This window comes from Serpula lacrymans, assembly GCF_000218685.1.
Source record: "Serpula lacrymans var. lacrymans S7.9 unplaced genomic scaffold SERLAscaffold_5, whole genome shotgun sequence".
Taxonomy (NCBI): domain Eukaryota; kingdom Fungi; phylum Basidiomycota; class Agaricomycetes; order Boletales; family Serpulaceae; genus Serpula; species Serpula lacrymans.
In genome coordinates this window covers 956,072-981,548 of record NW_006763294.1, presented here as the reverse complement: position 1 = coordinate 981,548, position 25,477 = coordinate 956,072, and the positions used below count along the sequence as shown (strand labels likewise).

At 46.9% G+C, this 25,477-nt stretch overlaps 9 protein-coding genes across 9 annotated transcripts; 3 read left to right on the top strand and 6 right to left on the bottom strand.

Annotated features, from left to right (window-relative positions):
* Window positions 1-86: 86 nt before the first annotated feature.
* Window positions 87-2,078, bottom strand: SERLADRAFT_463384 (uncharacterized protein; the record flags this gene model as incomplete). The annotated part of the gene is made up of 3 exons (XM_007316487.1): window positions 87-1,319; window positions 1,376-1,459; window positions 1,516-2,078. The coding sequence occupies 3 exons, from the start codon at window positions 2,062-2,064 to the stop codon at window positions 354-356; spliced, it is 1,599 nt and encodes a 532-aa protein (XP_007316549.1).
* A 6,171-nt stretch (window positions 2,079-8,249) lies between these two features.
* Window positions 8,250-10,354, top strand: SERLADRAFT_436189 (uncharacterized protein; the record flags this gene model as incomplete). Its single annotated transcript, XM_007316486.1, has 12 exons — window positions 8,250-8,366; window positions 8,409-8,505; window positions 8,569-8,595; window positions 8,652-8,745; window positions 9,026-9,086; window positions 9,151-9,312; window positions 9,366-9,460; window positions 9,522-9,532; window positions 9,589-9,647; window positions 9,710-10,141; window positions 10,204-10,228; window positions 10,305-10,354. The coding sequence occupies 12 exons, from the start codon at window positions 8,250-8,252 to the stop codon at window positions 10,352-10,354; spliced, it is 1,230 nt and encodes a 409-aa protein (XP_007316548.1).
* Window positions 10,355-10,830: 476 nt separating this feature from the next.
* On the bottom strand, window positions 10,831-16,214 carry SERLADRAFT_414439 (Elongator complex protein 1; the record flags this gene model as incomplete). The annotated part of the gene is made up of 22 exons (XM_007316485.1): window positions 10,831-11,220; window positions 11,283-11,410; window positions 11,463-11,586; window positions 11,646-11,808; window positions 11,856-11,980; window positions 12,037-12,174; window positions 12,238-12,301; window positions 12,353-12,447; window positions 12,511-12,634; window positions 12,689-12,822; window positions 12,875-13,041; window positions 13,093-13,251; window positions 13,301-13,574; window positions 13,835-14,347; window positions 14,406-14,498; window positions 14,553-14,665; window positions 14,727-14,757; window positions 14,817-15,353; window positions 15,421-15,501; window positions 15,555-15,636; window positions 15,695-15,859; window positions 15,978-16,214. 22 exons carry the CDS (start codon window positions 16,158-16,160, stop codon window positions 10,919-10,921), a joined length of 3,795 nt encoding a protein of 1,264 aa, XP_007316547.1.
* A 161-nt stretch (window positions 16,215-16,375) lies between these two features.
* Window positions 16,376-16,701, top strand: SERLADRAFT_384967 (uncharacterized protein; the record flags this gene model as incomplete). The annotated part of the gene is made up of 3 exons (XM_007316484.1): window positions 16,376-16,458; window positions 16,485-16,509; window positions 16,561-16,701. The coding sequence occupies 3 exons, from the start codon at window positions 16,376-16,378 to the stop codon at window positions 16,699-16,701; spliced, it is 249 nt and encodes an 82-aa protein (XP_007316546.1).
* Window positions 16,702-16,970: 269 nt separating this feature from the next.
* Window positions 16,971-19,371, bottom strand: SERLADRAFT_447591 (uncharacterized protein; the record flags this gene model as incomplete). Its single annotated transcript, XM_007316483.1, has 11 exons — window positions 16,971-17,316; window positions 17,390-17,858; window positions 17,921-18,023; window positions 18,092-18,170; window positions 18,227-18,293; window positions 18,340-18,441; window positions 18,593-18,723; window positions 18,781-18,892; window positions 18,961-19,007; window positions 19,069-19,223; window positions 19,275-19,371. The coding sequence occupies 10 exons, from the start codon at window positions 19,350-19,352 to the stop codon at window positions 17,659-17,661; spliced, it is 1,074 nt and encodes a 357-aa protein (XP_007316545.1).
* Window positions 19,372-20,590: 1,219 nt separating this feature from the next.
* SERLADRAFT_463367 (uncharacterized protein) lies at window positions 20,591-21,970 on the bottom strand (the record flags this gene model as incomplete). The annotated part of the gene is made up of 3 exons (XM_007316482.1): window positions 20,591-20,861; window positions 20,927-21,560; window positions 21,616-21,970. The coding sequence occupies 2 exons, from the start codon at window positions 21,805-21,807 to the stop codon at window positions 20,928-20,930; spliced, it is 825 nt and encodes a 274-aa protein (XP_007316544.1).
* Window positions 21,971-22,077: 107 nt separating this feature from the next.
* Window positions 22,078-23,207, bottom strand: SERLADRAFT_463363 (uncharacterized protein; the record flags this gene model as incomplete). Its single annotated transcript, XM_007316481.1, is given in 4 exon segments — window positions 22,078-22,326; window positions 22,404-22,760; window positions 22,818-23,166; window positions 23,180-23,207. The coding sequence occupies 2 exon segments, from the start codon at window positions 23,047-23,049 to the stop codon at window positions 22,411-22,413; spliced, it is 582 nt and encodes a 193-aa protein (XP_007316543.1).
* Window positions 23,208-23,649: 442 nt separating this feature from the next.
* Window positions 23,650-24,017, bottom strand: SERLADRAFT_436183 (uncharacterized protein; the record flags this gene model as incomplete). The annotated part of the gene is made up of 3 exons (XM_007316480.1): window positions 23,650-23,748; window positions 23,806-23,946; window positions 24,006-24,017. 3 exons carry the CDS (start codon window positions 24,015-24,017, stop codon window positions 23,650-23,652), a joined length of 252 nt encoding a protein of 83 aa, XP_007316542.1.
* Window positions 24,018-24,478: 461 nt separating this feature from the next.
* Window positions 24,479-25,375, top strand: SERLADRAFT_414435 (uncharacterized protein; the record flags this gene model as incomplete). Its single annotated transcript, XM_007316479.1, has 2 exons — window positions 24,479-24,538; window positions 24,596-25,375. 2 exons carry the CDS (start codon window positions 24,479-24,481, stop codon window positions 25,280-25,282), a joined length of 747 nt encoding a protein of 248 aa, XP_007316541.1.
* Window positions 25,376-25,477: the final 102 nt, after the last annotated feature.

Below are 25,477 nucleotides of genomic sequence, written 5' to 3'. Positions count from 1 at the left end.
CTCGCACATCATAATCGGACTTGCAAATCCTGTTATTGATAAACCGGGAATTGCCGTGCGAAGAAGCTAATGGCTGTGTGCCAAATGAGTTGTCTGCTGGAGTATATTGCTCACAATGTACCTAACGTACTGAATGAGAGCGGTAAAATAATGTGGAAAATGTGGGAGGGAGGCTCTGCAGCCGTGTGTACAGATATTAGTGCAGAACATGGATGGCGATCAATAATGATGAAAAAGAGAACGAAAGAATGCAAATAGCGAAAGAAAAGGACCAAACTGAAACGAAAACCAGAACGAAGCAATGCGAGATGCAAAAAAAAGTGACGATGCGCAGCGAAGGAACCGACGATAATCTACGATGACACCAACTTGAGCAGCTTGTCACTGTCCATTGACTTGCCTGCAATCCTCCCTAGTCTCTCCTCGTCTTTGTCCATGCCTGCTCCACGTAACATTATCGCCATGTATTCGAAAGCCTTGGGCGCATCAATGGCAATATCGTCCAAGAACTCAGCCATCGGTGTGAAACCGTCCTCGAAAGCACTCGCATCACACGCTCCCTTGTCCGATGCTTGCGCAAAGAACTCCCCTACCAATCGTGCATCTGCCTCCTTGCTCTCCAACGCTGATGCTACCAACTTGTCGACCAGTCTGAACCTATGCTCGGCTGGAAGATTCGTGAAGTAAACCTCAGCTTCTTCTAGATTCCTGACACCAAAGAACTCTTTAACATCCTCATTTATTTTCTTCTGTGCTTCGGCTTCTGTCATCGAGGGAACGTCCGCTGTAACACTCTCAACGGGCTCGTCTTCCGAAACTCCTTCGGTAACTGCAGGTGTCGACTCTTCAGTAGGCTTCGACCGCGGGAGCAGCTGCAATTTCTTTCTCTGAAGAGGCTGTTCTGGTAAACCAGTCTGATTGAAGTCCACGCTTGCCTTGCGACTTGGCGGTCGAGAAGACTTCACAGCCGCGGCTTCGGCAGCAAGCTCTGGGTTCTGGCTCAGCATAGAGAACATATTTGAACTAGAGTTTGTCCGTGATAACGCCTCGCGCTTCAAGCTCTGCTCTTTCTTGCCACCAACGAAAATACTGCTAGGTCCAAACGTCACAGGTGTTGCTTTCTGGATCTTTCCGAAGTTCGACAGATCACCAGCTTTGGGTGGGGGTCTTGGAGGACCAGATCCACCTGCAACTGCCCATCCATCAGGGCCCACTTGAGCATCACCTCCGCGCTCGCCACCTCTCCGTGACCCACCACGAGACATGCTCATTTGGCGCTGATACGACTCTTTCTCCTGAGCCGCCTTCTCTTTGGCAGCCTAATAGAAATTATTAATCAGGGGCGTCCACAAATATAACTTTGATAATGACTCACAGCTTCGTGAACTGCAGCGAGCGTCGTTGGTGCAGCCACAGCATTACGACTTATCCACTTACGCTCACGTAATTCGACGAGGTCCTACATGAATGCGTTACTCAGTAAGAATGTCATAAAATATAGAGAAAGTGACTGACCTGAAGCATGAATTGCATACGTGAACTGACATTATTGCCCTTACCGAGCTCTTTCATCCGAGTGAAGTAAACATCCATGTGTGCGCGTGCCTTGGGAGTGTCTAGAATTTGACCAACAGTAGTGAGAAGCTTGCACAAGCTCTCAATCTCTTCCTCCTCAGGGTTTTCGACGTTGCCAAGAAGCTTCTTAACACACTCGTGCATGATCCTCTCTGTCAACATTTGCAGCTTGAAGAGCTCTCCGATGAACTTGATGAGACCAAGACCTTGACGTTTCGCCTTCTGAGCAGCATAATATTCTTCAGAATATAACTCGCTCTCCTCACCGCCAGCACCGCTCTTGTCGTGAGCTGCCTTGGCAGCCTTGTCCTCGCTTGCTTTAGCGACAGCGGCTGCAGCAGTAGCCTCTTTAGCCACCCATCCACGCTCGAAATCCTCTTGACAGCGGTTGAGCAGATACTTCCTGAAGAGCTGACCACCAGCGATAGGCTTGCCATCCGCATTCTTGATTCCGTCGTCTTGTACCTTGGGGCTGATTTGCTCCATCATCTTTCTACAGAGACGAGCATACATCTCACTCCAAGTAGCCTCATCGGTGGCTTTCTCAAAGACGAGTCGAATGACTTGGATGAGCGTCCGCCCATCCTGTTCCTTCTCGCTCTTGTTGGCCCACGCGATAATCTGATCTGAGATAGACTCGAACTTCTCCATGGTCAGTTTGTTAAGAAGTGCTTTCACTTTACGGTCAACAACTTCAGGCGAGTCCACGTCAACTTGAGGCTTGCGTGATGTGCTTCCAGCAACCCAACGGTTGGCAGACAATTCCAAAGGCGCAACAGGTTCGAGGGGAAGGCCACTCAAGCCCGAACCAAGCATAGGCGTACCGTATCCCTGGCCCTGACCCTGGTGTCCTGGGACCTTGTTCGCATCATTTCTCTTCTCTCCTCGTTTACTGCGTGTGCGATTGCTACCAACAGGATGCCCGGGCCCACCTTGACTTGGCGATCGAGTCATGGGAGGACGGAACTGCAACCCAGCAGGCCCACTGCCAACAGAAGCCGAGCGAGCGCCCGAAGCCATTGCAAATCGCTCTTCACTGGTGAGCCTACTGCTAGGGGTGGCGAAGTTGCCCATTGAAGGGAACGAACCACCAGCTGTAGGTTTACCACCAAAGCCAATACCAAGGCCAACAGCGCTCTGGCGCATGGATCCACCAGGAGTCATAGCACCCGAAGCTTGTCGGTGACGTCCGGAACCGCCGCGAGCCATAGCGAATGAGGCTTGATCAAGAGGCTCGATACCAATTGCATCAAGAGGTGGAAGCATGTCTGGCTTCTCCCGACATAGAGACATGAACTGCAAGAGGAAATCGCGATCGTACCTTGAGAAGCAACGAAACATCAGCCAAAGCAATCAAGATGTAATGGATCGTATTTACCTGAATTTGCCATCCTTTGCACCAACATTGAGCTCCACCTTGGGACTTTTGATGCCATCTGGGTATTGGATCTGGCCGAGATCTTCGATTACGCGAGCAGTGGCGATTGCTGAAGGCAGGGGAGGAGGGATGTCTTTCTTCGAGCCAGTAAGATCAAGAGGACCAGGTCGGCGTCTGACATCAGTAGGTGGCGACATCGTAGAAGTATCTATCCGTAAAGCCTCCTTCTTAGACAGCTTAACCTCATTGTCACCATTCACAGGTGGTTCAGAAACCTCCTCTGCTATCTCACCGTCCTCGATTTCCACCGGGCTTTCCATGGGTTTAGCGGTTTCAACCACATCCTCAGCCTCTTGTTCCTCAAGTCGAGCTTGCTCTTGCTGAAGAGCTTCCTCCTTCTTGAGGCGCTCTGCCTCTTCCTCTGCCTCTTTCTTAACACGTTCCTCCTCAGCCTGCTTCTCGTCCGCGATGCGCTGTTTCTCCTTCTCTTCCTCTTCTTTTCGTATCCGCTCCTCTTCTTCCTTCTCTTTCCTCAGGCGTTCCTTCTCCTCATTTTCTAATCGTAGCCGCTCATCTTCTTCCTCTTTCTTCTTCCTTGCAATGTCCTCCTCCGCTTTCCGTCGCTCATCCTCCTCCTTCCTCTTCCGTTCCTCTTGTTCCCTCCTTAGCCTGTCCTCCGTGTCCTTCTTGAGACGTTCCTTCTCTTTCTGCTCATCTAGACGCTTCTTCTTAGACTCCTCACTCTCTATCCGAATAGAACGTCTATTAGCAGCTCCACCAGGTGAGCCAGGCGGCACAGGACTTTGCTTTTTCAGCGCTTCCAAATTTAGCTCCGTGCCATCCTGACTTTTGATGGTGACCTTCGACGTGCGTGTGCCAGGCACAAATGCGCTGGCATTCGTGTTCAAACTCCGCCCACCAGGTCCTGTTGCGGTTGATGGGGTAGGTGGAGGTGATGAAAGCCCGCTTATGCTGTTTGACGGTTGGTGTGAAGGCGTGGGATGTGGACTGTGAACAGGATTAGGTACAGCATGGCCCATGGTGGGTGTACCAGGAAGGGGTGGAGGTTGATTGCGAGGTGACATTGGCAAGCCGTTAGGAGGTCCAGGAGGAGGGTGAGGATGTTGAGGATGTTGTTGTATAGGGTGAGGTTGCATAGCGTATCCCCAGCCAGGATAAGGAGCGGTAGCGTATGGGTCTTGTTGCATGTACTACAAAAATATCTCAAATGTCAGATACTGGTAACAACATACAACCGCGGTGAATTGGACTAAATAACTAACATAATAATTCCACTGCATTGGCATTTGACCTTGAGGCAGACCCGACGGCTGACCTTGATGTGGATGAATAGCATGAGTAGCCAGTCTTGGACTCGCAGGAATGGGTGGAGCCCCGGGACCATTTGGACGTGGAGGACCACCTGCCGACCCATTGGCCATCGCCCGTGGGTACACAGGTGAGCGAGGAGCATTGTTTGGTCCAACGCCATTTTGCTGGGGCCGCAGTCCATTTGGTGGCCCATACGAGGGATACGGGTGAGCACCAAACTGAGAAGACTGTGCCGGTGGTGGCGGTTGATGCTGGGATGAAGATGTTTGAGGAGGCTGGTGGTGGGGAGGAGGGAGACTTGAGGGACGCGTGGAGGGTGAGGAAGTGTCAGACGTGGACTGAGACGGTGCTGGCGAGGAGCTAGGATTTTGGAAAAGCTTGCGAACGTCCATTTTGGATATGGCGGGTTTTGAAGTAGTCGTGGAGGCAGCGGTAGAGGAGGATGCGGCGGAGGTCATAGTAGCGGTAGAAGGAATCGATGAAATTGATGCGGACCTCGATGACTGTTTTGACGGCGCCGATGCCGAGATGGAAGAAGGCGATTTGCCATTGGTTTGGTTACTCGTAGCAGCTACGGATCCAAAAGACTTTATGCTTTCGGTTTTGACGGCAGGTGCGGCGGCCGGCGAAGACGAGATTGGGGCAGAAACATCGTCTATTGAACCGAAGGTAACTGCAGAGCCTTGAAGAGGGGCGAAATAAGCAAGGGTGGAGGTAAGGGAGATATGAAAAGATGCCTCGACGGCACACACCTTGTCTTACCGAGCCAACATTGCCCCGAGGCACACTTACGCCTTCTTTTATGTTCACACCCTGACCGAGATTAGACGGTCTACGGGAGTGAGTCGCGCTTATCGGAGATGCAGCATTAATTGGAGCGGGAGATAGCGAGCGCGGCGAAGAGACTGAAGATGATGTCTGCGGCGGGCCCTTTGCCCAGGCTGACTGCGACGGGATCTTTGATGTAGAAGCAGATGAAGCTTTGCTCATTCTGGTGCGGACGACGTTGGAGACGATGAGAAAACAGATAAGATATGGGCGGAAAAATCGTGAAAAAAAAAAAATGAAAAAAAAAAAAAAAAAGTGGCTTGGATTAGAAAGCGACGTACGAATTTCGATGAAGAGATTATTTTATGAAGAGCTGGGATTTGTCGCGCGTGGTGGTCGTCAAAAATGACCTGCCAGCAGGCGAAGAACAAGTGAAGGGCGACTTTTTGTCGGGCTGTCTAAGGAACACTGACCCGTCCGCCTTGGATAGCGATCTGGGCTGGAATGAAGAGTTGTCTGTCCTGTAGGGAAGGACGAAGGACGGGTGCAACAAGCCGTGGGACAATTGCCAAAAAAATGCCCCAGTTCAGCAGGGCCCCGGCCACCCCGACTCCGGCCTCACCCACCCACTCGCCTCCTCAGCTGTTCGGGTCTGTGCACACCATTGTCTTACTTGCATTATCCATTCTAGTCCAGGTCACATATATACATGCATTGTAGTACACTTAGTCTGCATCCTCTGTACTCGTAGCCTTGCATTCTCTGTATTCGTAGCCTTACTTTCTATGCACATGCCCTATATGGACACCATCGCCTATCGCTGATAAGATAGCCCGAGTCACCCCAGGTCATGTCGGTTCCGTCCGACGTCCCCTCGGAGGGCGGTCCACAAATTCCCTGGTTCACCTTTGGTCCCCGCTTCAGCGTTATTTGACGTCATCCGTGAAGCACCAGCACCAAAACATACAGTAAAACACGTCAAGCTGCAACAAAGCAGTCCGCCACGGGAGTTTGATATCGCGCCTCTGGTGGGAAAAATGTGTAACGACAGACCATGCCGAGTCCATGAGGACCATGGATGCGGGTTTGCCGTCTCGACGGATTACTGCATATGTCCCTCGAGACGATGGCGTGTCCTTCGAAAAAGAAATTGGCAGAGCAGACTTGGACAACAAGCGTGCTAGTGCATGATTAGTCGAAAGCATGAGGTAGGACTGGATCAATTGCTCAGGAAAAGTCGCATGTTAGGACGCCAGATGAGAACAAATATTGACTGCAGTGCCCTTTTGATGGTGATACGTAGTCCTTGGGTTGAGAGGCATGACAGCAGGTAGGCTGAGGCAACCAAGTTCGATGAAAGAGCAGTGTCCACGGCAGGAAGACCGAATCAACAGACGCCTATCCTGGAAATATTTGGACGCCATCCCCAGCAGCTGTTAAAGTACATTTAGACCTGAATCAAGGCGATGACATAAACTCACTTAGCGCGCGCAAATATAGTGTTTTAGACCGTGATATCAAGACGTCTTCAATTCCTGATATCGAAGGAACGCCTTGACAGAAATAGTGTATCCCAACATACCTCAGAACTTGCAACAGGCTGTGCTTTCGTCTCCATAAACAATTCTCTAAAATTATAGCACGCACAGTTGAAAAATACACATAGCCTCGGGGAAATGAGGCACATGTAGAGACAGGTTACGGTCATTCAAAACTTTGGACCAGGGTAAGCTGTCTGTGAGAGTTTCGTATCGCATCAACGTCAGTACAGCAAAGGCAGTAACTTGGCTGCTGTCATTCCCAACGACTTGTGATATGAACAGGTTTCCTAGTTACGATCCAATCGAAGTGGTCGATGCTTGAAACAATCCAGTCAAAAGGCGGGTTCCATGACACTCGGAATACTCGGCGATTTCACGAACAGTCTTCAATGCACATATCCATGATAAAGGAGTGGTAACTGGGCCGGAATGATACTGTAGCTCAGAACGTATTCGAAAACACTTGAAAAAACTGAAAGATAATTGAGAATACGGAAAGGCTGAGGAGTAAGGGTAGACGAGGTTTTAGCTTGAAGAGGGAGGCACCGACCACCCTCTCGCCCTTAAGACCCAACTTGGAGGAAACATGGACAGTCTGATCATTGCACGGCGGGCAAAAAAGCGAAGTTGCCTGGACCTTATTCGGACCTTGAAGCTTGAAGCTTGAGATATGGAAGCCTTTTGGTTGGACAAACCCAAAGATCGGATCCGTGTACGGTTGTATTCATCTTGGCTGAAAAGGGAAACCATGATAGAAATACATAGCACAAAATCATATCAACGAAACCACAGTCAGCGAACGAAAGGCACTGGTCTGACATCTGACACGAAACAGACTCACCTGGACCAATGCTGCACGATCCATGATGATCCCTTTGTGGCAAATGTGCTTTCTGAGCCCAGTCTAACTGGAAGAGAATTGGACCATATACGGTCTTTCCCCCCAAAAGTCTCTTTGTTCTGTCCATATCCAGTTAATCAGGTTACCTCGCAACAGAATCAACGATGATATAATCCAGGTATAAGTAGGTCACCGGTCTGACTGGCGATCGAAATCAGCTCGGCTTAGATCATGTTCAAACTTTACTTTTTTTTTTTTTTCAACCGATTGAACTCTGAAAACGCAGCCCACGAACAAGGCTGCAACGACACTGGTATCTGGACCGTGGTCTCGAATGGCCATATGAAGGTATGAACGGATATGAAACATGCAATGGTTCTTTAAACGCCGGGGTGCTGGCCTCGAGACAGGTCTTGCATCCAAAAGCGTTCTTGCACCAAGTTGTGGTGTTTTTCGGGTGCAATCTGTGTCGATTTCTGTCCCGAAAAGGAAAGCGGTGGGGAGATTTTGTGGGGATTGTGCCGAAAAGAGACGGTGCCTGGGGAAAAGGTCCGGGGTAAGGAGCTTCGCAGGATCCAGGAATATTCGTAGCTTGATTCGTAGCGCTATAGCTACTACTTATATACCCACTCATCCCTGTCTGGTCCAACCCTACAGCCTTTCGTGCTCTCAGAAACCTCATAACATTCGCATCTTGGTCTTGTCTTTTTCATGAGCAACGGATCACCCACCGCATTTCTTCTCTGGTCCATACTTTCTAGTCTCGTAAGCTTACGCATTTTCTCCAGCGAGGCGCCGTGATGCGAACTGACATATGTCTTTCACGCAGTTCCTATGTTTCCTCGTCTTTCACATCTGGAGCTATGATCGTTTCAACTGTCTCAAATGGAACTCTGGTCGTCAACCCGGCGCTTTCAAACGGGTCATGACAGTGAGCTGAATTTTCGTATGACCTATTCACAATTATACCAAGTCCACCTTGTTCTCCCACACCCAGTATTCTTATCTGGCGACTCTCCCATTACTCGTTATCTTCAGCATAGCGTTCACCATTATCAAATATAAAGAAGGTATCTCGCTCTTCTTCTCTCTGGGCTCTGGCCCGTCTTGACATTTGTTCGACCCACTGGCAGGCTATGTTATCGCACCGCACGGCCAAAGTACGTTTAATTTATCTCCTTCTAATCTCCTTTCCATTTCTAATCATTTCCGTTAGTTATTCCAAAACCGACCGAGTTTTACGACAAGGTCAACGAAAGATGGATATTGCCGCTTTACTTCGTATTTAGCATCGCATGGGCGTTTGAGCTGTAAGCATATCTATTTTCGTATTCGCGTCACTAGTAGCTCCATCTTACCGTGAGACTGATAGGATAACTCACCTGGAAGGTACAGATCCCTCGACAGACGGAGAAAGAATTTCCCACATACTCACCCACGTTCACAGAATTGACTTTTTGGCTCTTCCTTTTACATCAAGGCCCCAAGAAACGCGAGTGGTTTGATAGCTGGGAGTTCAAGCTATGGTATACAGGTGGAGACTGGCTTTTCAGCTTTTCTCAGTCTTATGTTGATCCTCCTTGCAGGCAGCGTAGTTGCGATCCTAGGAATGCCATTGACCACGCTTGTATCTCGGAGAAATCTCGACATGGTAATGCCCCGATGATTCATCTTTTCGCTCTTTACAGTGAAACTCACTATTGAACTCTCGGCAGTGTCAAGCGTGGATTTTTCTCGTCGGCTCGTCGGCTTCAACTTCAACAACGCTCTTATTTCTTTATGTCCTCGCTCGGTTTCCACTCTTCGTCCGTCGAATAAAGGATGATGGCGCGGAGCCGGACGTTGTCATTCGGCTCGTTATGTTTTACCAGCTCAACGTAAGCGCTGATTCTGTTGTATTGGATGCCAAGTTAGAACATTATCACATTAGCTGGGACGCGTCATATTTCGCTTTTTGTTTACTCTCCCACTATTTGTCCTCGCATTGGATGGAGTGCAAGGAAATCACAACGTCAACAGAAACTCGTTAGTACCCTATAAATACTCACTCATTAGTGTACTCATTCATTGCCGATTTCTTGTTCAGGTTTTGGTCAGGTATGCACTTGGTCAATGGACACACTGGTTCTCTGTACTGACTTGTGAAACGGCAGATTTCTTACTAGCGATGGGCGGCATTGGGTGTTTCGTGTCTTCAGCCATAACACTTCTCGTGCGCTTTTCGAGCCACCATATTCCTCCCCACGCATATCTAACTCTAGCTTCTATCCCCAGATCTTCTTCCCTCGTTCATTGACACACGAACTAGGATACACCGCAAAAGCTCAGCCTCAGGAAGAAGTCATCAAAGCCTCTTCCGCAGCCCTGGACAACGCGCCACCCCCATCCCTGCATCACAGACACACCCCCTCCTCCCCAAAAGCCACCCCCCACTCCGCTCCCCTCACTCCCGATCAACCCATGCCCATCTCGCGCTCGCCTTCACTCTCGTCTGAGGATCCACACGAGGCGACGCCCGAATACGAGCTCGAGGACCCCCATTCGTACGACGAGCATCCCCATGTACGCATGTGGAATCTGCACGACGCGGCTGTGCAGGAGATACCTTACTCTGAAACGCCCTATGTGTTCGACCACCAATCACGGGGGTGGGTATCTCGTGCACAGCAGGAGGGCAATGCCTCGCCGTCTAACTTGCATCCATATGTACGTGTTGATGTAACTCTGGTTGTCAACTTACATTGCTCACATAAGCAAATCTATCTTAGGTTCGAACGTTTACATCACCCATTGGTGAGCAGGGTACTCTATTAAGGCTTATATTTCAGCTACTCAATTACTCCTGTCATGTGCTATTACATGCACGCAGATTTGGTAGATCTTGAAGAGGACGAACGGCGGCATATGCACCGAGCCTAGTGATACTAACCGACCTACTGACTTGCACTCACGCTTATTTATCATCATATCATTATACCGCCCATGTAACTTTGTGGTGGGCGCCATATTCTGTTCATCATCCGTTCTCATCCATAGCTCATTTCTATACCTCCCAGGGCAGTACTTTGTCGTCCTCACAATCACCCCTCACATATTATTATTTATCTTCATCTATCTATACCCATCCCGGCGTACTATCTCCACTATACCTTTGTGTGTCAATGTTGGTTAGCTATCCCCTTCTGTGCTGTCCGCACTGTATTGAAGTCCTGTCCATTCCGAGTTCCATCAAAAGTGATGTACTTTGTCCGCAACTCAAGTTGTATCAATTTTTTGTACCTATAATGTATAATAGGGGTGATAGTCGCCTCTACCTATCTTCGAATTCTGTGCCACACCAGGCATACATGATGTAATCGTGTCGTTCTCGTCAATTTTCTACCTCGAACGTACGGTTATAAATGCAATATTATAGCAATTAGAACAATACTGCCGTGAATCAACTGATACAAAGAAATTTTACTACTTTACAGGCGTTGAAGTTCATGACGTTTTGTCTATTTGAAGTTGAAGTAGTCTCAAACCCCAATCGGGTAGGGACATCTCTGGCTTTACAACCCGCTCAATAGGATCTGTCAGCCTTTCCCCCTCTTTTTTCTGCATCCTCGCTGCCCATGTATCGTCGGGGTTCGGTTCTGCATTTTCTCCGGGTCTGGTCCAAACCTCCTCAACCGCATTCCGTAGTTCTACCTGGAATTTGCCCATATCATCCTGTAGCTCTTTGCCTTCCGTCCGATGTTCGTTTGAAAGATGGAGCAAATGAGGCAAGAGCTTGGAGACATCCCCTACGTGAACAGGACAATAAAGTGTAAGCATAAGTTCTTCCATCCACAGCCGCACTTCTCACCTTGAGTCATATTACACCTTGTCACGAGCTTGGCGATGGACTTTAGAAGATATTCCTCCTCGTCGACGGTCCCCTTTCGCCCAGATCCTACTTTACGTTCCATCTTCCTCTTAGACCTTGAGCTCCGCCTATTTTATATAGTTCGTAAAACACTATTGGATGATTAAACAAAAGGCTCACTTTGAAGCTTTCGAGGTAGTAGTTGGCGCTACAGTATACCTCGTGAATGCCGTAAGTGGCATAGACACATCTGTCATGGTATCGACATTATGCAGATTTGCATCTTCTGTCCCATAAAAGGCATCTACAGGAAACAAGGAAATTTAGGCCAACTATGGTTCTGTTGATGTGACTGCCAATTACCTGGTTCTTCAACCTTTTTGACTCGCAATTCTTGCAATCTTGAAACTTGCTTTCTTAATTGCTCACGCATTTCTGATATATCCTCCGTATATTGAGACTTGCTTTCTAAGGCACCCGGAAGGACTATATCATCAACCAGTTCTGGCATGGAGTGAACGGTTATCTGGCACAATCTTAGATTTACACTGCATTAAATTTGTCACGACTTACTATCCGACGTGCTTCCGAGAACTCGTTTCCGTTCACGAGGGCAATGACGGCCTGCCGCACATCCTTGGAATAGTCCAACAATACACGCGCGGCCTCCGCGTGACGCTTTTTCGATGTCAGCTCCTCTACGAAAGTATTAAAAGGTTAAGCAGTCAGGTGTTTCCAGAGCTCTGTAACGTACCGGCAACACGATATGCCATGCCTTGTAATTCGTCTTCTTGTACCTTTTCTCGTGAGGCTAGCTCGAAAAGTTCCTGCCATTGCAGGGCCCTTTCATGAGCGACCATTGCTTTAAGCGGTTCGCAAGCCTCAATGAAAACTATTATGAGTGTTCAAAGGTTAATACGCATTGTACGTTATGGAGGATGGATGAGTTAGCTACCTAAAGCAGCCTGGCGAAACTCTCGTCTATCAAACAGCCAGTTCCCATAGATGCATAGTACTCGCTGTGCCTTCATGTCAAAAACGGCTCAAGAATGGAAGGGGAAATAACATACGTTGCGATTTTCAGATTCTGTCCAAACTGCGAGTGCTTCTTCATAAAGTTGATGCCTTTCTACATACTCCATGGCCTCCTCAAAATGAGCTGACTCTGTGACAGAAATCAACCATATTTTAGTCGACAATTCAAATTATGGTTGGTAACCAAATTTACCTGCGAGACTGAGGTCGCGCAGAGCTTTTGAATACCGTCTTAGATGATCATCGATCTTGAACCGCTGGTAGTACTTCGTTAAAGCTTTAAGATCACGTAGGAATGGCAAATATTCTCGAGGATCCTGCATCAAATATCGTCAGAAGTGGAGATACAACCGTATACGTTCCTCACTCACTTTCTGTGCATGTTGTGCAACCATAAGTACTAACGAAAAGTCGTACATGCCAAGGGCCGCGTTGAAGAGTTGATCAGCATCAACAAGAAAGATGATATACTTCACAGCATCTTCCACTATATTCGGCTCTGCATCTGGATAGGGAACAGATGAATATCATATCTACACAGAACAAGAAGGTCCTACCTCGCAAACGAAGGAGCAAAGCCAGCCCGGCTTCATGATCGGGTGGACTTTTCACCACGTATGCAGTCAAGATCGAGTTTATATATTTAGTTAGGTCGACTCTCTCCAGCTCTACACGAATTGCATCACATGAGGCAGAGATATCTTCAACAGGCAAATGACTCCTCCTGTAAAAACGCACATATAGCGGATACGTTGACGATCAACGTGAAACTTACCCAAGACTGGTTAAGAAGAGGTTGATATAGTCCACTTCGTCAACCTGCTTCACGAAGGAGGATAGTCGCCTCATAAAAGCTTCCTGATCATGTTCTACAATGAAACTTAGGTCTATCCGATGCTTTCTACAAGCAAGAAAAGCCTTTCGATAATTGCCGCTTCAAACAACGTCAAAAAAAAGAAACACGAATAGTAACGTCGACTTACGCATCCAAATCTTGTTTCACAACCTCCGTGACAAGAGGCCTTGGATTGATGGTCTCCAGATTGCCCCTCGGCATTTGTAAAACCAGACTCATGTTACTTGATACGGCAGTGACTATGCGAGACCCTCTTTCGACTCTGCGTTTCTCCCAGTCATCGACAGAATCTCGGGTAGTACCAGCAGCGTCCGCGGGATCATGAAATTGTGAAGCGAGTTTTGACAAGGGCGCAAAATATGCTTCATGGCTGGTAGTCGTATAAATCACGAATCCTGAGGCTAAAGTAAAAGAATTGGCGTTATTCGACACAACATGTGTTTGTGTATCTTTCCCAGAAACGTAAAGTTTCCCAGTAGAGGAGAGGCCAACGAAAAGTAATAGTGATTGTGTGTTTTCCCCTTCACCATGAGATACGGCCACTGCACGAGAGGAAAAACAAAACTCTCCGAAGCTGCAGTGAAGTGGAACCAACCCTTCTTGATAGACAACTTAATCATGCTAGTTAGAAAAGAAAAGAAAGCTCGGCTCAGTCCCTTACCTTCATAAACTTTCCCACCAGGATCTTGCCAAGCTAAGATATCAGATGAAATTACCAATCGACCATTTCGACCAAGCGTAGCGACCTTGTAGTTTCCTATAGAAGTGGAACCTTCCCCTAGATGGACCTCAACCACAAAGAGTTGATCGGGTCCTACAGCGGCAGATCCTAATATTGTAACTTGTGCGATATCGGAACGTGAAGAATCCTTCATGTCCTTGATAACGATCTGCCTGCCTGTCCAATCTAAACCGTTCTGAGCAGATCCGGACCAGATTCTGACTGGTTCCATGATTTTTCCTGAACTCGGTCCAATGCGTGTATGCAGGTTCCATAATTCTATATAGCCCGATTCCCATAGTGCCGCTAGCACATCTCTCTCGTTTGAAAACGCCAGATGAACAGGCACGCGGTTTCTTGTCGACGAGCTAGGTGCTCCGTTTAGGGACAGCTGATAAGAAGACATAGGTGGCGGGACATTCTGAGATCGAAAAGGTGTTAGTAACACTTTATCTACAGTCCACCAAATTATCATCAGTTTGTCCTTGATCATACTAAATATATGCCGTACCTCCGTCGACTACTGCGACTGAGCCAGTGTCCTTTGGGGGCCTGATTTGGGAAGCACATGTCTCCCAGTTATAACTTCTTTGAAGAACCTGGGCTGAAAACACATTGAGAATGACGATGACGATGACACATAAAGCATAGGCCTTACAATGTGTTGTCAATATCAGAGTAAGAGCCTTCTCAGGGTGCCAGCAGACAGAAGTAAAGCGACCAGGCTTGGAAGAGGATAACTTCGGTGCAGATATTTCCTGTTTGAAGTACCTTGGTCATAGCAGCAATGATCTCAGCCCCATATATGTGATATTAGGAAGCGGGGTCATACCAATGATAATTCCCCATTGTCCAAAGTTGCACTAAGCAGTGGAGTCAAAGACGATGAATAATTCGAAATAAGGAATTCAGTTGAACGAACAAATATCTCCTTGGTCTTCCGTAATCCATATGGCAAGAACGTTAGAATCAGGGCTCCAATGTATCTCTTTGACTTTATAGTCCCACCGATCTGAATCCTGCGCACGGTTCTCTGTTCGGCGTAGTCCAAATTCACCGTGCCTTAACCCATTTCTTTCGAAGAATACTATGTCATGCCTTTCACGTTTTCCGGCTCCACCTCCCGGAAATCCAAATCTTTGTGTGCTTGCTATAACGTTGCCTGATGGTCTCCAGGACACAGGGTGCTCTAATCCTGCTACAGCTTCAGATGTTGACTGCAAAACTGCTTGACGATCGAACACGCGAAGAGTTCTATGCGCCATATCACTATGGATACCAGAAGACAACGCGGAGACAACAAAGTAAGCGCCATCTCCCCGCCAGCTGATGTGAGGAGCTGAATCGTCGTCTGGGCTTGACCCAATAGCTATGGATGGATTTGCTTGAGCAGCTTTTTTCCCGAGGGATCCATGAAACTGAGTCTGCTTGGAACCCCAACCAACGTTAATAGGAGCATCTGGTGAATTTAAAAACGAGTGGTTAGATATATCAGGAGGAGAATACACTTGAGACTTCTCTAATACCTTCACCAAATTCGGAGCTCTGCAGCACTGACTCGGATAGCACGTCGAACGTCGATGTCATCAGAATGAGCTTCTCCTCACCTGAATGTAATCAACACTTTTTATATTTCAATAACCACAACAGTTACACATACCTGTTACCAGGACAAGCAACGAGTCGTCGGGGCTCCACGATGCAGCCAGAATGCCAGAATCTACGCCTCCTACTACATCGGGCTGGATACAATCGAAGACAGTTTGTTTAGAGTTCTGCACTTAAATTATAATCGCTTACTGTCGAGTTATCTTCATCCAGCGGAATTACAATGATGTCACCACCACGCATGACAAGTGATAGACAATTGGCCTCTGGCAATGCTTTGAAAGAAACTACTTGAGGTAGAGCACTATACGAGGAAGAGGTTGTCCTCGTCGTGGAAATCATTTCGGGAGTAGGTAGCTGATATGATTGGAACGATATTAGCTATATTCCTTGACTAGCGCAGAAACGACGACGAAGTCGACTGAATATTGGCTCCTTTACGAGCAGGGGCTCATTGGACATTGCATGCACATACCTCATCCGAAGCAATAGCATCATCACTAGATATCTTCCATACATTCACTTCTACTTCTGCGTCCTGGTTTGATAGTTCGGATACAACAAAAATTGCATTTTGGTCGAGATCGATTGCGATACCGGATACGTTGGCCTCAGGTATAGGAAACACTGACGTCCCAGAAAGTGTAAGGTTTCTCATAGAAAAATGATTTTGGTCTACAAAAGATTAGGAATATCGATACAACTTTGCAACACAGAAGGAGTGAAGATAACTTGGATTTCAGAAGATCTAACACCTAACCCTAATGCCATTCTAAGGTTTACTGTATACCGTTAACTTGAAAACAAGCAATTGAAAGCAAGACTGCATTTTACTACTCCTTATCATGGCACCAACTAGAACTAGAGATTCAAATGAAACAGGCGAAACTTCTGCAGCGCATCATAAAACGAAGAAAAGGCGCTCGATTACTCAAAATGAAACGTCTACGCCTGGTGTCCAAAAACTGAAGTCGTCTTTAAGACAAGCTCGGAGATTACTAGCCAAGGTACGAGCGTGTTCTAACCACTGGAGTAGGTCTTGTATGAACCTTCCACAGGAAAATGTCGCAGCGGATTTGAGAGTAGAGACGGAACGTAGACTAAAGGCCTTAGAGGCAGATTTGGGTCGTGCGGAAGCATCACGAAAAGAACGATCTCTGGCTGTTCGATACCACAAAATAAAATTCTTTGGTACGTGAGGTTCTCATAAATTCACAAACCCGTCTTCTGACTTCATTTCTAGAGCGACAAAAAGTTGTGCGCAAGATAATTCAGGCAAAAAAGAGTATATCAACTGCTCCAGATGGGTCAGAAATGAATACACTCGAAATTTCACTGTCTGAATTGCGGGTGGATCTCAATTACATTTTGGTAAGGCGTATATTATATACCTCTCTTAAATGCTAATCCAACAATAGCATTTTCCGAAAACCAAAAAATATATCTCCCTGTTTCCACCCGAAATACGGCAGGGCCACCCCGAGTCCAAGCCCTCAAACTCGGAGACTGGAAAAGTTGAAAAGGAGAGAGAGGAAGTTCGCGAGTGGATTCGGAAACAGATGGAGAATGGCGAGTTGAGTGCCGAACCTGAGGTGAACATGAAACTCAAGGATGGCACGGATGTTCGAGACGAGAGCAGAGCTACCTGGAATCCAACAAAAGATGCCAAAAAGAAAGCAAGCGCCAAAAAGTCGACTAAAAGCAGCTTTAAGGCTTCAGATGTTACGTCCGATGCATTCTTTGGAGATGATAGTGATGGTGGGAATGATGACTACGCTGAAGACGACGACGACGAATAACGTTATTGATGATTTGCATGTATGATATCTTATATTTTATCCCCAGCGGATACTAAGCTGATTTCCATAGTTGATCAAGTTATACCTATTAAAAACTTTATGGTCCTCGTCCCTTCGCACATAGCGGGGCAAAGAGGATCTAGGGCTTCCCTGGAACCCGAGAAAAACATCGCAGTCTCTCTCGGAACAGGTTCGAAGGAGGGTCGCCTCAGATGGCTAACGGTGTTTCATAGGTGGTCCAAGTGATCGGAAGTTTATTGGTTTACATACTACTGGAGTACCGAATACATTTTCCAAATTTGATGTACAACTTACAACCTATAGTACACGCACTTAGTACAACTCTCATCATATTCTTCACGAGTCTTCAATGATCAAGCTGTCCAGAATAGCCTCAAGGGTCCCATTTCCCCCAAGTCTTTGAACTTCGCCCCTCGCTTGTCTCTCCAGACTACGACAAACAGCCAGAGTGTACTCAAATGAGTTTGTGGTATCCTTCAGATATGATATAGTATGGATCTTGAGCGTGGGGGTCTTTGGTCGCTTTTGCAGCACATCTTACAGTAAAACAATAGTCAGCAAAGTAGCCAAGTCTAAAATCAGACGAACGTCCACGTACTTAAAATCTGTCTGTTATCAGGCTTTGAGCGTACACCATGGACAATCGGGAACGAGAATTTGCCCTCAGATATGTCCTCCGCGAATCCCTTATGTGTAGTATACTAAAAGACAATTTGACGCATATTACTTCGATTGCACCGATAGCTCTAGTTCACTGAAGAAAATCTACCTGAGTGCTCTGCAAGTTCATATAATCGTCGCGAATCTGAAAATATATGCCGATAAGGTCGACCAACGGTATATAATCACTTCGGAGGTAATGAGAGTCGTAGTTTTCCAAAGTAAAGAGGTCGTAGAAACTTACACCATCGTGTTGGTGGTCGCACACGCCATCATGAGTTTGATTGCAATCCGAAATAGACCACCAGTCTCTGCAAGGCATTAGGCTAAGGCAGAGTGAGTAGTAGATCAACGTACTATCTTTCACCATGTTGATGTATTCATCTTCTGTAGGACATTGAAGGTGATCTCTCCAGAAGATGTCGAGACCTTGTCCTCGATGGAGTGATAGAAGCTCGGCTAGAATATGACAGGTGAGTCCCTTATAATTATGTCTTATCATGATCAAAAAACATGAAGCGAAAGCTTCTAAGTGATGTTTTTTACTTGACAATGGAAGCCACTGCAAAGAAAAAGGAAAAGAAAAAAAATACAGGGTTGGAAGACTGACCGTTGACTACAAGATCTAGGTTCCTATCAGGTATAAGCCGTTCCACAGGGTCCATGTGCTGGCTTCTTGATCTGCTGTGACCCAAAGGTGATGCCTTGCAGACAGTTGGTTCTGAACCACATTCGGACGGGCTATGTCCAGCATCCTCGGTTACACCATTATACATGTCGTGGTCCTGATGTATTGACGGTGTCGTATCATAGCTCGAGTGACGAAGGCAGGCTAGCTCTTGGTAAGCAAGGAAATACACATAGTTTGCGGTATTGATGGTTTGGGGTATTCCATAAATCTTATGCGCAACTAGGTTGTGCATAGTCAGTAAACATTTGGCATAGTGAATTACAACCATAGAAATCAACAGGACTGACCTGGCATCCCCCTTCGCAGTTGAGAGTCATCTTCAATGTCGTCCACCCTAATAATATAAAGCATGATTAGGACGCAAAAATGAAAACACTCGGAGGGAATCGACTTGCAATAAACTCGCGTTATGTAGCAGACCAACAACGCGAACGATCACTCTGAGTTTTTCGTCGGGTACATTGAGCCACAGGTTAAAAGCTTCGATCAGCTTTCCCCGCACTTTTTTGCCTGGATTTGAGGCTATATACGAGAAAGGCTCCAGCAATGCCTGACAGTCTGTCAGAAGCTTCTCATTTGAGGAAAAGATAGACAAGCAGACCAGTTCATGTTCCTTGGACCAGTTACTAGACGTCTGGTTAGTGAGACGGGTGAGAAGCTCGTCGTACTTGTTTGGCATTTGATCAAATTCAAGTATCAGAAAATGATTCTGTGTCGTGGGTTCTTAAGTAGGGGAGATCAAGCTATACATGAGCGACATATACCGAAAGGGCGGGGGAAAATAAAAATATCAGCATTCAGAATGGCGGCACCTTGCCTCAATACGACTAGCATGGAAACGAATGCAGCACACCATCAGCATACTGACGCTGACGTACCGGGTCATCCCTTTTTCTGTACCTAAGTTCGTATACAATTGTAGGCTGCTGTGGATTCCTCTGAAACGGATCGCTGGTTCCAGCGGCTCAAGATTTCACGATAAGAATGTGATATCACTATAATGTCGGCACGTGTATGATAGAGTTGTCAAGGATTGATTTAGGGGCTCTAGGTGACGTGAAATTGAGCTAAAAGAAGTTGCACCTACTGCCGAGCCATCAAACTCATTCGTAAGTCTGAAAACATAAATGCCTTTTTCAACTTAGTTCTGGTGCATTTCAAAGTCAAACTTACCTGCATCATGAAATGGGCGAGTGGGGTAACTGAGTTTTTCTTCTTCTAGATAGTCTATAGAGAGAACTAGAGTATCACCCGTGAAAAATATGAGTCAGAATGTCGTGCAGCGGCTTCACGAAGTCGAAGTGAGAAATAAGTCACTGAACAACGTTGACCAAATTGGGAAACTAGGGCCGAGAAAACATTATCGGAGCCTAAAAATCGCCGAAATGCAATACTTCAATGCTGCCAACTTGCAAGACACTTTCATTTTGGGCTATACACATGTTAGTTGTAGTTTGTACGCCCCTTTCTCGCACATCTTATCATTCATTTCGAGTGTAGTCGACCCTGTGGCACAATTGGACACTTTCCGCCAAAGCTTTGATCTCCAGTAGCCTGAACCGATAAGATTATCGTCCCTGGCTCTCAATCATATCTCGGTTCGAATATCTTCTGGCAATGCAGCACGACCGTCACATCTTGAAGCATAGCGATTAGCATCATGTCAGCATACTCAGGGCGAACTGTGATCATCACCCGTGGAAGAAACAGAAGCCATCTGTTTGCAAATCGGTTGTGGATGGACGTATCAGATGCACTTCCAGTAGCAAAATAACCTCCGGTCGTCAAAAGCACACACATAGCATAATGTAGTACTAATACGGTTGACATCATATAGTAGTGGCGATATTCGACCTTTCCTTGACGCCATCGTTCCTGTACAATATCAATACGCCACAACTCACTAGCGCACAAACGCTCGCAATTGATACAGCTTTCATTATCTCGGTAACTTAAGGAGACAAGAAGGGAGATATAAAATGCAAAGATAGCTACAAAACCTTCCAGGTCTGGTTACATTCAAAACGCTGGTAGTACATCAATAGTATGCTGTCGAACGAATCAATAAATTCCATACTACAACTGCAAGTGGGAATTGACGCCCTGAGAATGAGTCGGAAACATAATACATTTGACTGAATGGGTATAGGTCATGCTTGAATTCCACGAAATATCTAGCAGAACCCTGTGGCGAAAAATAAATAATCAGATCATTGATCGCCATCATGGAAGCTAGAACACAAGACCACATACCTCATATCTGGTATAAATTGAAGTCGTCTCCAAAATCTAGAGGAACATCAGGGAGGGGCTTCCACTTCCATTTGGGAGGGTCATGCTTTGGAGATGATGCAACCGCAGAATTCCAGCATATGTCCTCAAAAGCTTCGGTGGGAGCTAGTAGCAGTTCTGCATCAACATCATCTAGCCATATCGTGTCGTATTTATCGGCGCCACCGTAAGGTGGTATCGATCTGCGTAGCTCTTCGTGGAACAGGTCAAGCAGGAATACTTGTTGTGTAAGCGCTTGCTGAACGTCACAAGAACAAGAAGGGGGAAAGGTTCCAGTATAGTCGTCAGCTGCAGTGCGAGACTCGGAGCTGGTATAGGGCATGGGCGGGCGGTACCATGGACTGTCGTAAGGAATTGTGATGTACTGCGCATCTGCATCAGTATTAAGTTGTATGTCGTGGGTGCCACGATCAACTGTTTTGAGGTTGGGTTCTGAAACGGGTTGGCAGTGAGAGTCGTCTGAGAGGCTACTGTCTGAGTCACATTCTTCCTCGAACGTGTGCATAGAGGCTAAGTTATGTATCTCGCGGGCGTCAGAGCCAATGAGTTCGTCGCTCCACTTGAAACCTTGACAGTCAATAGATAAGGCTTCCATCTAATGGAATCATCAATTGGTGCTTCATATTGTATGCAAGAGGAATGCTACTCACATGCTCTTCTGTTTTAACTATCCAGGATTCTATCGCCATGCTATCCATGTACAAAGAAGGAGAGTATACTGGTGGGTCGTTTAAGAAGTAGTCAGTAGTTTGTATGATGCGTTCATGAGCAAAATCTTTGCGAGAACAGTTGCGTAGACGTTGCCCAGCAACTTCATGACCGACGAAGGGAATGGTAGTCATATCGACAAGACAGGTCTACAACCGTAACGAGTGAGAAGGCGGAGCACAGCTGCGCGGGCGTTAGAAATGAAACAGATGAACAATGTTGTCCAAGTCCTTATATTGACAAACCCATGGCCCAAGCTGGAGATCATCAATGCGCATGAGATGATCACTTACAATTGCGATTCATTATTGTCATGCAAGGTTTCCACAGTATCCGCGTTGCATCACGTGACTTATCTTTGACATCACAACAATAAAGTCAGACAAGCACCGGGACATTTATACGCTCGAATGAGGTTTAGGCGTGCAGTAGAATGCTTTGACGTGTCAGGGTACAATAAGTGCGTGAAGATATGGTGTATGGAACTGCCATGAAGCCGCAACCTATTATTGTTTCGAATCGAGTCCCCATAATTCGAAGAAAAGCAGGTGGCGTCAAATATGGACCGACCGGTGCTGGCCCCGAGAGAGTCGCATCAAGACAAACCCTAGTTCAAAGAAAAGGACGATGAGAAAAATGTGATGGTGGCTTGCCTAGAGATCAAAATAGCTGGTGTATCAGCTCAAACGGAGGTATCTTGTGGTGTATAACACAATAGATATATGCATACCTCTGCATTATGAAGCGTCACGCTTCAATCGAATGCGTCCGAGCGTGATACTGTGTCTGCCTTCTGCCATCCGTACCACCTCTCCCAAGGCCTTCCAACCATTCTCGTCAAATTGTCTGATTTTCCGCTTCTTTTCTTGAGCTTTGCCAGGCCTTGAGCCTTCCAAGGGGATCGGTTTAGGCAGATATTCGGGAGATGAAGGATCTAGTTGAGGTCTCCACGTTTGTCTGTGGTTGCAATATTCCCTCCGAACCCAGTCGCGATGGGACCTTATTATTCGGTTGAGATTGCGCGTCAGCCTATGGCTAACACCACTCGATTGAGCAGATGTGCATAGAAGAGATAGAGAATTATCCACTGACAGAAGGGCGGACGTTAGTACACCCGAGGTGAGATCGACAACATTGAACTAACTTCTGTTCTCCCAATCCGCAAGCCACCTCTCAAGGTTTTCTCGTTCGCGTGCAGTTACTGAGTTACATTGTAATTGACGTGTTACTTGAGCCGCACCTTCAAACGTTGGCCTCCAAAGTCTTCTAATATTTGATGTTGCACCCGGGTGTTGGAGAACGGCAGCGCCAGCAGTTCGAAGGAACAAGCGATACAGGCTGATGAAGGACCGCGGAAGTGGGTGTTGAGCTGGCATTTTGAAAGTAACGCGAACGTTGAGGCCTTGCTGAGTCCAGGCAATAAATTTTAACTTCGAAGGGCCTCAAGGTATGGTCACTTGAGTGAAACAGCCAGGAACTCAAGAATGTCTGCTGCAAGTCACCTTGCAGTTATTCGGCTACTGTGGTGGGAACAGAGTTCGCACGTGTCATCAGTGCACCCACCCAGCAGCCAGCTAACCGGCTAAGCTAACAATGCTTGCAGTTGACCATCATGATAGAAACTCTGGCTGCTTGTATCACGCCCTGGTCCCTGTTTATCTCAGCATCATATCTGAGTGTTAAGGCCCTGACACGTCCGCACATCGTGGTTTCGCTGCTTTCCATCCCAAGCTCGGGCGGCATCTTCCTCACGCTACTATACCAAGCTTGTTTCGGTACTTCAAGTTTATCATGGATCTTTTCAAGGATGAACGGATTGTTTTTGCTTTCTAGAAATTTACAGCAATATTATATTATCAGTCAGAATACAATCATACAATCAAAGTTTGTCTCTGTGGAGGCGTCTAGACTATCCTCAGTCCATTCAACGATCACCATAAATTATCCTCAATCCCAGCAGTCTGGTATTATAAAATTTAAGGCCTATGGACCGCTTTATCGCTCTCGGCTTTACTGGTGCCGTGGTAAGCCAGAAAAGTGCGAGCCACCTGATCGACTGTTCGCTGTGGTGGTATCTATGACCAAAGTTGATGAGCCCAAACTTCACATTACTCATGATACAGGTTTCTCACCATCAAGAGTGTGGCTGACGCTCGCCTTGCTCGCCTTGCAACCCGTATCTCTACTCGCTCTCGTAGGTTCAGCGGTTTAGGAGGTATAGCGCATCGTCTATACAACCCTGAACGACTTGGAGGCGGAACCTTGAGCTGGATCTGCTTAAACGCAACGAACTCAATATACAATTCGAACGGAATATCGTTACTTGACGTACCTGGCCTGCCATGCTATTGTGAGTTGTGTAGCGTTGTTGGAAGTAGCTGAAAGGAAAGTGGGTTGAACAGCCGTGTATCTACACATCAAAGTGTAGGGCACAGTTATATACTCCTTGCCTCAAACAGATGCTTCTTTCGATTTGCTCATCAGGCATGGAACGGGGCCTTTTGCCGTAAAGCGTCTCTCTGGCTTGTGCTTCTCGTAGCACAAAGAGAGCTGTGATCTTTTGTCGTCGATTTACACATGGTGGCGTCAAGCGTATAATGCGTGGCTACGTTGTGGACCAGTCCCTCGTCCACCACAAATAGGTGGCCATATTTGCTTTAAGCAACCTCTGTTCGTTTACGACCTCGTAAAATGGTATAAAATGCCCCGTGGAAAGGGGGAGTCAATTATTTCCAGCCCTATAACCTTATCGTCACTCTCCACACCTTATTTCCGAACAGTCGTTATCGCGCTGACTGAAGCATCATGGAAGACGGAAGACTCAAGGCCATGGATGCACAAAGGTTCGATCCCTCGAGGCAACACGTGAGTTCTCTTCTCCGCCGCCAGGTAGCCTCGTGTTTGAAGCCTGTTTTCTCTCAGACCATGCAACTTGTCACCAACTTCGACTTCCCCTTAAAGAGAAATATGGGCCTTGTTTTCTCTGCGACGACTCAGGATGCACAGCCCAATTCCGTGAACGACCGAGTTGGGGGAATCTGGCACGACTACGACTCGGTCCCGGTAGACCTCGTATCAGCTGGATCCTCTACTTTAGCCTCGTCACAAAGTGACACTACCACGGATTCTTCTCTCGCGTTCACATTCTCTTCATCTGATTCATCTCCCGTCTCATCATCTCTTACCCTTGACGAGGAACAGAATTCATCTGACGTCCAGCGGATTGATGTATTCGATAGGGATGATTTCATCATCACGCGCACCGTCATTATGCCTACCCCTAAAACTCCCTTATTGGCCCACCTCCCTTTTTCGCGGCCCACTAGCCCCTTCTCTCGCCCTACCAGCCCATTTTCTCGTCAAGCGAGCCCATTTGTGAATGCCCTCAATTGCTTTGACACATCCAATGCCTTCGAGGAGGATGTAGGTTTCGGTCAAACCGAAAGATATAAAGATTTCAACGGATGTGGTGGCATCGAGGTTGTCGTGACACAGACGCACGAGCAGTTTAGAGAAGAGCTTTGGAGAAGACCACTTCAGCAGCTCATGTACGGACAACAGCCTCAAGAAGAGGGAATTCGGTCTGAAGTGATGGCTTGTCCTGTTTAAACAGACTGCCCATAGAAGCTTATATTGTATTCTTGATATATTACATGGATACGCTTCATTTTACTTGTATTGTCTCGTACGCATCACGCCCTTCTGATACATTGCACCTGTATCCTTACTACATCAGTTTAACTTGAAACAAAAGTTTTTGTATTCCGTGTATCTTGTTGGGCCTTGGATGTTGCCGTTGCTTCT